At 40.3% G+C, this 11724-nt stretch overlaps 1 protein-coding gene across 1 annotated transcript in view; it reads left to right on the top strand.

Annotated features, from left to right (window-relative positions):
- The first annotated feature begins 495 nt into the window (after positions 1-495).
- Positions 496-11724, top strand: part of LOC110485276 (5-hydroxytryptamine receptor 3A) — a 29734-nt gene continuing 18505 nt past the window's right edge. The window contains exons 1-6 of the mRNA XM_090197430.1: positions 496-692; positions 3121-3410; positions 3518-3562; positions 4109-4215; positions 4906-5075; positions 10913-11034. Coding sequence (XP_090053556.1) covers positions 602-692; positions 3121-3410; positions 3518-3562; positions 4109-4215; positions 4906-5075; positions 10913-11034 — 825 coding nt within the window. The 5' untranslated portion in view covers positions 496-601. The remainder of the gene's footprint in view (positions 693-3120; positions 3411-3517; positions 3563-4108; positions 4216-4905; positions 5076-10912; positions 11035-11724) is intronic.

The following is an 11724-nucleotide window of genomic DNA, read 5'->3' as shown; positions in this document are numbered from 1 at the left end:
CCTGAGCCAGATGAAATTCCAAGCGTTTAAAAAAAACAGCTCTTACACAAAAAGGGCATTATTATATCATATTTTCGTGAATTTCAGTGTTATTTCGACCTCATAGCGTGGAAATAGCATGAAAAAAAATGGGAAATAACGTTTTTTTTTTTAAAACTACACTGGGCCTTTAAACCTAATAATCTATAGGGTTTAATGACAGGTGGCAGTATGTCCGCTTCTGATCAGTCAAAGGTAGTAATTACATGTCTGTTGTGGTTGTTGTTTACACAGGATGGTGAAAGGAATCCTGGGAGGTTAATTTAAAAACTCATTATTTGGGGATTATGGCCAAGCACACACTGTATAATATCAAGAATCATAATAACATGTAGACAGTTTGTGGGGGTGTGTATGTTCTCATGGAAGACTGCCGTGACCACATGTTCCAGAGCAGCCTTTATAAGGGTCATCCCAGGTGTGGCTTTGGCTTGAGAGGAAAGGAGAAGGCAAGTGGTGATCACTAAGCATCTAAAGGTTGGTTTTCAGTCCTTCATCTAACCGTTTCATTGGAGGAAACTCGTCATTTCTAGTACAACTGTGCAACAATGTCTAACTGACCATGTACTTTGTGACAGGAGGACGTGCAGGGATGAGACCCATGGACCACAGCGTGCTGAAATGTTGTCTCTTCTCTCTACTCTTGTTAACAGGTAAGACATTGGGCTCCATTTTACTCTTTTTAAAACAACACAAATTACACCAGAAGAATGTCATCTTTATTGTTCCTATTAGCATTTGTAAAGTATTCAGACCCCTTGACTTTTTCCACATTTTGTTACGTTACAGCCTTATTCTAAAATGTATTAAATAATTTTTCCCCCTCATCAATCTACACACAATACCCCATAATGACAAAGCCAAAACTGGTTTTAAGAAATGTTTGACCCCCTCCCCCAAAAAACAAGAAATATCACATTTACATAAGTATTCAGACCCTTTACTCAGTACTTCGTTGAATCACCTTTGTCAGCGATTACAGCCTGAAGTCTTCTTGGGTATGAAGCTACAAGCTTGGCACACCTGTATTTGGGGAGTTTCTCCCTTTCTTCTCTGCAGATCCTCTCAAGCTCTGTCAGGTTGGATGGGGAGCATCGCTGCACAGCTATTTTCAGGTCTCTTCAGATATGTTAGATCGGGTTCAAGTCCGGGCTCTGGCTGGGCCATTCGAGGACATTCAGAGACTTGTCCCGAAGCCACTCCTGCGTTGTCTTGGCTGTGTGCTTAGGGTCGTTGTCTTGTTGGAAGGTGAACCTTCACCCCAGCAGTCTAAAGGTCCTGAAAGCTCTTGGGGGATTTTTCATCAAGGATCTCTGTGTACTTTGATTCGTTAATCTTTCCCTCAATCCTGACTAGTCTCCCAGTCCATGCCACTGGAAAACATCCCCACAGCATGATGCTGCCACCACCATACTTCACCGTAGGAATGGTGCTAGGTTTCCTCCAGACGCGACGGTTGGCATTCCGGCCAAAGAGCTCAATCTTGGTTTCATCAGACAGGGGAATCTTGTTTCTCATGGTCTGAGAGTCCTTTAGGTGCCTTTTAGCAAACCCCAAGTGGGTGTTTTACTGAGGAGTGGCTTCCATCTGCCACCTGCAGAGATGGTTGTCCTTCTGGAAGGTTCTCTCGTCTCCACAGAGGAACTCTGGAGCTCTGTCAGAGTGACCATCTGGATTTTGGTCACCTCCCCGACCAAGGCCCTTCTCCCCCAATTGCTCAGTTTGGCCGGGCGTCCAGCACTAGGAAGAGTCTTGATGATTCCAAACTTCTTCCATTTAAGAATGATGGAGGCCACTGTGTTATTGGGGACCTTCCATGCTGCAGAAATGTTGTTACCCTTCCCCAGATCTGTGCTTGACACAATCCTGTCTCTGAGCTCTTCGGACAATTCTTTCGACCTCATGGCTTGGTTTTTGCTCTGACATGTTTTTGCTCTGACAACTGTGGGACCTTATATGGGGTGGCAGGGTAGCCTAGTGGTTAGAGCGTTGGACTAGTAACCGAAAGGCTGCAAGTTCAAATCCCCAAGCTGACAAGGTACAAATCTGTCGTTCTGCCCCTGAACAGGCAGTTAACCCACTGTTCCTAGGCCGTCATTGAAAATAAGAATTTGTTCTTAACTGACTTGCCTAGTAAAATAAATATAGATGTGCCTTTCCAAATCATGTCCAATCAATTGAATTTACCCCAGGTTGACTCCAATCAAGTTGTAGAAACATCTCAAGGATGATCAATTTCGAGTCTCACAGCGAAGCGCCTGAATACTTAGGTTAGGTTTTTTATGATTTATAAATTTGCAAACATTTCTAAAGACCTGTTTTCACTTTGTCATTATGGTGCATTGTGTGTAGATTGATGAGGATTTTATTTGATTTGATCAATTTGAGAACATAACAAAATGTGGAATGAGGGAAAGTTGTCTGAATACTTTCCGAATGCACTGTATGTACAAAAGTATGTGAACACCTCTTCAAATTAGTGTATTCCGGCTATTTCAGCCACACCTGTTGCTGACAGGTGTATAAAACCAAGCACACAGCCATGCAATCTCCATAGACAGACATTGGCAGTAGAATGCCCTTACTGATGAGCTCAGTGCCTTTCAATGTGGCTCCGGTCAACTGTAAGTGCTGTTATTGTAAAGTGGAAACAGCTAGGAGCAACAACGGCTCAGCCGCAAAGTGTTAGGCCACACAAGCACACAGAACGAGACCACCTAGCGCTAAAGCGTGTAGTGTCTAAAAATGGTCTGTCCTCGGTTGCAACACCAATCTGCCTCTGGAAGCAACATCGGCACAATAACTGTTTGTCGCGAGCTTCATGAAATGTCCACATACTTTTAATCATGTAGTGTATTGGGGAGATAATGGACTAGCGATAGAGTATCAGGTCACTTTTGACAGATATTGAGTCACTACTATGAAGACATGCAACAACCTTATCCCATTTAATTTAGATTAAGTTGGTCATTTATTGCACTGTGTTGTTGAACTATTGGAAGGCATCATTGGTTCCTGGAAAAGCACTATATAAATCCAATGTACTATTCTGAAATGATATACCTGTCTCTGGTTCCACAGTGTCTGCAGCAGACCCTCCATCCAATGCAGCAATTTTAGCTAGTGAAAAGACTCCAGGCAATGCATCCAATACAGCCAATGCAGGCCAAGCACCTAATACATCCAACACAGCCAGTACAAACCAACCATCCAACACAGCCACTTCATCCAGGGCAACGACACCCTCCTGTACAACACGTCGATGTCTGGCCAGCATGCTGATTGCGAAAGAAGCTCTGAGTCAGCCACAGTCTCCATCATGCATCTCAAATATCAGCGTGCCGTTAATAGTGTATGAAACTCTGTCTGTCGTAAGTCACTTTCTGTTCCTTTTAATTTAGTTTTGTACAATGTGATCAGAGATAATGATATAACTGTCAATAGGTTATGTGATGAGGAATTATTCTCTTCCTAATAGGACACAAAAAACCTCCGCTTCGAGAGTCGTCTGCAGGTCATACTGGTAAGTACACATCAAACATCAAGGGAGACATTCAAGTAAATGTGCCATTTTGTAATACTTCTCATGACTATGATTCTTCCCCCAAGCCATAAGACTGCTGAACAATGAATCAAACGGCCGGCCGGACTATTTACATTGACCCCCCTCCTTTTGTTTTTACTCTGCTGCTACTCACTGTTTATTATCTATGCATGTCAAACTTTACCCCTACCTACATCTATAAATGACCTATGACCTAGACTAACCTGTACCCCCACACACTGACTCGGTACCGGTACCCCCTGTATATAGCCCCCACACTGACTCGGTACCGGTACCCCCTGTATATAACCTCCACACTGACTCGGTACCGGTACACCCTGTATATAGCCTCGTTATTGTTATTTTATTGTGTTATTTTTTACTTTAGTTTATTTAGTAAATATATTCTTAACTCTTGAACTGCATTGTTGGTAAAGGGCTCGTAAGTAAGCATTTCACGGTAAGGTCTAAACCTGTTGTATTCAGAGCATGTGACAAATAACATTTGATTTGATTTAAAACTAGTCTTGGGAAGACCCTGATTTATCATGGGACACATCAGTCTATCATCATGATGTGGTGGTCCTGCCTGTCAGCAAAATCTGGACTCCTGAACTCCATGTGACTAATGGGTGAGTCCACTTACAACAGAATACAATGACTTATGTTATGTTTCATTCATTTTAGGAGGCTTGGTGACGGAAAAGCACACTTCTAGATTTATCTCAGTCTTATTAGTATCATGGTTATTATATTTCTTCCGCCTACTCTAGAGTTTAAACGATTTAAGTTACTAACACGAAACCAACTTCCAAATGTCCAGACTGAGTGCTTGCATTCAGAATTGTTATAACATTTAGACTTTTAGAACTATAACCATTTTAAATGATCATAAAAGCTCCATAGGGTTGAATGGAAAGCATTTTAAATATGCCACTGCTCTTACACCAGTCAAGCTATCGACACCAACCAGCGTTTACATGTTCAAACTGAGCCAACTTAGATTGTTTTTATACAGATTTGTTATACTATTTATACTTTCTGAACTATAACCATTTAAATTAACATGGGTTTGAATGAGAACCATAGGAATACACAGTAAGCTATTCAAAATGTTTATCAACTATAAGCATTGCATAAATTAGCATGAAATAAAACTCACCAACAATAACTCTTGAACTGTTCAAGCTAGAGACGCCAAACCGACGTTTACATGTTCACTAGATCAATCTTCAGTTGTCTGTTTAGAGTGGCCAAATGTTTAGGTGTGACAGTTTTAGTACATCAATCCTCAGTCTGTCCTCAACCTCTCATGTCTAAAGAGTGCAAACAACGATGAAGCACGGCAACAAGGATTTACTGGTGCACAGCAACGGGACTATAGAGCACATGGTCATCATGAACACTGTGGTGGGCTGTGAGGTCAATCTGTACAACTACCCCTTCGCTTCAGATTTCTGTGCCATCGGAATCAATGTATGGGTATTTAGTGGTAAGTGCATCACTTCAATCCTCATTCTGTCTGCTAAACCGCTCTTGCACACTTACTTACTTACCAAAGATCTTAATAAAAACAAGATGTTACTAAAAACAACTAAAACATTTTTAAATCTGTGTAGCCTACTTCAATTCAGTATATAATGCAATTCAGTTTATTTGTCATCTTTGGAATTTTCTATGCTCCCTGACTGTCTAGTTTTTATTTTTGGGCTGGACACAGTAAATATTATTTTTGGTGGTTTTTTAAATTGATTTTTAGTTGAATTTATTTGGGGGAACAGACATATACAACAAAATGTACAATGTGGACCCAGAGGATATCACTTGAAAGTATTCATTAAAACGTGTTTCCAAAGTGGTCCTCAATGGTAAAAACAATAACACATATAATGATTAAAAGACCAGACAAAATTATAAACAACCATAAATACATTAATTTATATTGACATCCCAGAAAAGTGGCACTGTTCACTGCCCTTCCCCCTAACCTTAAAAATCAACCATATTCATTTCACATTAAAACAATCTGTTCATTGAACATCATACCGATCCTTCAAATAAATACACCTGACCAGCGATCCTTCAAATGAATACACCTGACCAGCAGTAGGGGGCACAAGGGGCAGTGGAGTGGTTTCTCTTACTTAGACAACCTTGTCCAAATGAAACATTTTGCCTGCTTTTTAAAGCTATTTTTACTTTCTATTTGCTTGATCTCCAAGAGAAGACTATTCCACAGACAAATGTCTGTATGGAAAAATGTGCTCCTCGCAGTACTGTTTACTCTTGGGATTTTACAAGACATAACACTAGCTCTGGTATTGAGACTGTGTTGGTTATAGACCATTTCAATGTGTTTTTTTCATATAACCTGGAGCACGATTATTTAAGATGTCAAACATATGATTAAGTTTAAGTTGGTCCACTCTGGACTCCAAAGGCAACAAGCCCACCTCCCAGAACTCCTGTACCCCTATGTGGGTCCTAGCGGGGACATTCAGCATATACCTGATAACATTATTTTGCATGCCCTGCATTCTCTTTTTCAGCTTTTTTGACAGCCCACTATACCAAGCAGAGCAGGCATAATCAAAATGACACTGAATCAAGGTTGAGAGAAGCAGTTTCTTAACTTTAATGTTAAAATATCTAGTGTTACGATATAATAATGTCAATTTGTTTGCCATTTTAGAAAGAATTTTAGCAGCAATCAGGTCTCCAGAAAGGGATTGATCTAGGAACACACCAAGATAAGTTACACTTGTTTGAGATTCAATCTCCTTGTCTGCACAGTTTACCGTTATCTTGTCAGCCCTAAGCAATCTACGTTTTGTTCCAAACAAAATCGATTCAGTTTTTCACAAATGTAGTGACAATTTGTTGTCAGACAACCAATCTCGAACAAAATGCAATTCCTTACTCAGGGTCTTCTTTATGTAAACTGTATCCTTCCCTGATTTTTATTTATTTCACCTTTATTTAACCAGGTAGGCTAGTTGAGAACAAGTTCTCATTTACAACTGCGACCTGGCCAAGATAAAGCATAGCAGTGTGAAAAGACAACAACACAAAGTTACATGGAGTAAACAATAAACAAGTCAATAACACAGTAGAAAAAAAGAGTCTATATACATTGTGTGCAAAAGGCATGAGGAGGTAGGCGAATAATTACAATTTTGCAGATTAACACTGGAGTGATAAACACTGATTAACACTGGAGTGATAAATGATCAGATGGTCATGTGCAGGTAGAGATAGGTGAGGTTTGCAAAAGAGCAGAAAAGTAAATAAATAAAAACAGTATAGGGATGAGGTAGGTAAATTGGGTGGGCTATTTACCGATTACGTATTTACCGACTACGTACAGCTGCAGCGATCGGTTAGCTGCTCAGATAGCAGATGTTTGAAGTTGGTGAGGGAGATAAAAGTCTCCAACTTCAGCGATTTTTGCAATTCGTTCCAGTCACAGGCAGCAGAGAACTGGAAGGAAAGGCAGCCAAATGAGGTGTTGGCTTTAGGCATGATCAGTGAGATACACCTGCTGGAGCGCGTGCTACGGGTGGGTGTTGCCATCGTGACCAGTGAACTGAAATAAGGCGGAGCTTTACCTAGCATGGACTTGTAGATGACCTGGAGCCAGTGGGTCTGGCAACGAATATGTAGCGAGGGCCAGCCGACTAGAGCATACAGGTCGCAGTGGTGGGTGGTATAAGGTGCTTTAGTAACAAAACGGATGGCACTGTGATAAACTGCATCCAGTTTGCTGAGTAGAGTATCGGAAGCTATTTTGTAGATGACATCGCCGAAGTCGAGAATCGGTAGGATAGTCAGTTTTACTAGGGTAAGTTTGGCGGCGTGAGTGAAGGAGGCTTTGTTGCGGAATAGAAAGCCGACACTAGATTTGATTTTAGATTGGAGATGTTTGATATGAGTCTGGAAGGAGAGTTTACAGTCTAGCCAGACACCTAGGTACTTATAGATGTCAACATATTCTAGGTCGGAACCATCCAGGGTGGTGATGTTAGTCGGGCGTGCGGGTGCAGGCAGCGAACGGTTGAAAAGCATGCATTTGGTTTTACTAGCGTTTAAGAGCAGTTGGAGGCCACAGAAGGAGTGTTGTATGGCATTGAAGGTTGAAGGTTAGCACAGTGTCCAAGGAAGGGCCAGAAGTATACAGAATGGTGTCGTCTGCGTAGAGGTGGATCAGGGAATTGCCCGCAGCAAGAGCAACATCATTGATATATACAGAGAAAAGAAGCTGATACCAGTATGGCTGAATCATCAGCATAAAACAAGAGTTTGTACTACTGTATCTGGCATATCATTAACGTATATAAGAAATAAGAGAGGCCCTAAAATGGATCCCTGCAGTACTCCACAGGATATTTCTTTGGCCTCTGACAAAACATCACCATTACATACTTGTGTTCTGTTGGTCAGATAGGTGGATAAGTCAAGTATCAGTGGAATGAGACGTTCTAAAGCCAGATTGGAGTTCATAAAGAAGTTTGTGCTCCAGAAGGTATCCCTCAAGTTGATTAAAAACTTTGTAAGGTGGTGAGGATTGACACAGGCCATTTGTTTTACTGCTCTTCTTGTGGAGCGGAACCACCCGGGCTGTTTTGAGATTCTTGGTAAAATGTACCACTGCTAATAGAAAGGTTTACAATATGCGTTATCATTTTAGCAGTGACACAAGCACTATCCTTTATGAATCTTGCAGGAAGGTTATCCAGCCCAGTTGCTTTGTTTGTGCTCATTAAGCATAGAAGATTTGAAACATTGTCCTCTGTTACCATGCACAGCTCAAACAAATCATTTGTGATACCTTTGGTATGGTAAAAGTTGTTAATGAAAGACTGGCCATAGTGTCCAGAGCAGGTGGGTAACTTCTTAACCAGAGATGAGGCTATAGTGGTAAAAAAATGTGTTAAAATCATTTGCAACCTTTGCCTGCTGATAGCATAAAACATCAATATCCAGGCCAATACTACAGGATTTTACCTTATGGGGAGTTTTTAAGCCAATGTCCTTTAAAATTTTCCACAGTTTACGAGACAGATGTAAGTTGTCATTAACAGCTTCTATATAATGTTGGGATTTGCCCTTTTCCATTTTGTATCTTGCCTGGTTTCTACAGTTAATATAACCGTCATAATCTTGTTGTAGATTTGTCCTTCTGAATCTGGCCAGGTAGCGATGCCTTTTCCTTATGAGGTCTAAGATCTCAGAAATGATGCATTTCCCTGACCGCTGTTTGACTGGAATTTGTTTAAATCGGAGCCAGAGATTCGAGTGCAGACAGAAACAGATCTTTAAAAAGATACCAAGCTTGATCAACATCATCACAGTTTAGTACAGGAGACCAATACAAAATGTCAAGTACTTCTACAAAATGTACTTTTGAGTATTGTTTCATAGACCGTACCTTCATGTGTATTTATTACCTGCCTCTAGTAGTATTTTGGATTTCTTATGGGTACAGTAGGTTACCTACCGTATGATCACTAAAACCAATATTTAAGACTCCTGACTGACAGATGTTCTCTTGATCTGATACAATAATCAAATCCAAAGTTGATTTACTGTCAATACACACCCGGGTTGGCTCAACAATCAGTTGTTTTAGTCCAAATAACTGATTAAAGTTATATAGGGCATTTACTAGTGTACTTTTCTTGGGTGATAACTGCACATTTGTATTAAAATCACTAAACAGAATACATTCTCTATCAGAAAATACAATTCGATTCAAGTAAATCATAGAAATGGTTCTGCTTAGGAGGCTGATAGCACACACCAACAAGTTTAGGACGACATTAAGGAAGATGTATATCTACCCATGCAACCTCAAGACCATCCAGGTCAACTCTATGAATGCTATAACCTGATAGCTCAACCTCATCGTCCTCAATTGACCCATCGAGCCATGTTAGGGGGCTGGAAACAGTGAATATCATTTTGGTACTTGTTAGTGGGCTGGACACAGTGAATATTATGTTGGTGCTCATTAGTGGGCTGGACACAGTGAATATTATTTTGGTGCTCATTAGTGGGCTGGACACAGTGAATATTATTTTGGTGCTCATTAGTGGGCTGGACACAGTGAATATTATTTTGGTGCTCATTAGTGGGCTGGACACAGTGAATATTATGTTGGTGCTCATTAGTGGGCTGGACACAGTGAATATTATTTTGGTGCTCATTAGTGGGCTGGACACAGTGAATATTATTTTGGTGCTCATTAGTGGGCTGGACACAGTGAATATTATTTTGGTGCTCATTAGTGGGCTGGACACAGTGAATATTATTTTGGTGCTCATTAGTGGGCTGGACACAGTGAATATTATGTTGGTGCTCATTAGTGGGTTGGACACAGTGAATATTATTTTGGTGCTCATTAGTGGGCTGGACACAGTGAATATTATTTTGGTGCTCATTAGTGGGCTGGACACAGTGAATATTATTTTGGTGCTCATTAGTGGGTTGGACACAGTGAATATTATTTTGGTGCTCATTAGTGGGCTGGACACAGTGAATATTATTTTGGTGCTCATTAGTGGGCTGGACACAGTGAATAGTATTTTGGTGCTCATTAGTGGGTTGGACACAGTGAATATTATTTTGGTGCTCATTAGTGGGTTGGACACAGTGAATATTATTTTGGTGCTCATTAGTGGGCTGGACACAGTGAATATAATGGTTCACAAACATGTTGGATTGATTGGATCAGTCCTTGGATTTTTGGCTGTTTTTTCTCCGTTTCAGGAAGGAAAAAAATACCATTACACCATTGTTTGTAAATTATAATAATAATGATCGACAATATTTACTGCAAGTTATCGTCCAAATGAACGCCTGCCAGAATTAATCAAACAGCTTCTTAGGGCCATGATTGACAGCTAGTATGAACTTGAGAAACATTGCTTTGATATTGATGACCTTAGAACCTGATACCAGAGCCACTGTAAGAATGGATCCTATCAGTGATGTTGTTACACCAAAGTGGCTCCCTCAGAAATATTAGTTAGGCTACTACCACTGTAGTAGGGTTTAAAACGTTGACTACTTTACTCAAAATCATTTCTCATTTTAAACTGTTTTTTTTTTATGTGATGGTTTTTCCATCCATTTAGTTTTTCCCATCCTCTCCTGAGAACCCAGATAAAACCGAACCAAGAGCCAAAAATCATTGGAATGAACAGGAACCAAATATGTTGTGAATCGTTACACCCACAATGCCTATTGTTAGAAACCATTTTTTTGTTGTTATAAGCTATGTTATGATCTATGAATGACTGAACTGGTTTCAAATATCTGCCTTTCCAGGATGTGGCATGTTCCTGAACTTTGGGAAAGTGAGCACAACTAGTGCAAACCGCGGAGACTGGCTAACCGAGGAGGTGGAACTCAATGCTAAAGGAGGCAGAGATGATCGCAACTATCTATGGGTTAGTGAGTGTTCCTGGTGATTTCAGTAGTTTATGTGACATGTAGAGTAAAGTATCTATATATGGGTTAGTGAGTGTTCCTGATGATTTCAGTAGTTTATGTGGGACATGTAGAGTAAAGTATCTTTATCTATGGGTTAGTGAGTGTTCCTGGTGATTTCAGTAGTTTATGTGACATGTAGAGTAAAGTATCTATCTATGGGTTAGTGAGTGTTCCTGGTGATTTCAGTAGTTTATGTGACATGTAGAGTAAAGTATCTTTATCTATGGGTTAGTGAGTGTTCCTGGTGATTTCAGTAGTTTATGTGACATGTAGAGTAAAGTATCTTTATCTATGGGTTAGTGAGTGCTCCTGGTGATTTCAGTAGTTTATGTGGGACATGTAGAGTAAAGTATCTTTATCTATGGGTTAGTGAGTGTTCCTGGTGATTTCAGTAGTTTATGTGGGACATGTAGAGTATCTATCTATGGGTTAGTGAGTGTTCCTGGTGATTTCAGTAGTTTATGTGACATGTAGAGTATCTATCTATGGGTTAGTGAGTGTTCCTGGTGATTTCAGTAGTTTATGTGGGACATGTAGAGTAAAGTATCTTTATCTATGGGTTAGTGAGTGTTCCTGGTGATTTCAGTAGTTTATGTGACATGTAGAGTAAAGTATCTTTATCTATGGGTTAGTGAGTGCTCCTGGTG

The sequence above is a fragment of the Oncorhynchus mykiss genome, chromosome 13 (assembly GCF_057628025.1).
Source record: "Oncorhynchus mykiss isolate SJ-2025 chromosome 13, ASM5762802v1, whole genome shotgun sequence".
NCBI classification, from domain to species: domain Eukaryota; kingdom Metazoa; phylum Chordata; class Actinopteri; order Salmoniformes; family Salmonidae; genus Oncorhynchus; species Oncorhynchus mykiss.
This window is presented reverse-complemented; position numbering and strand designations above follow the sequence as displayed.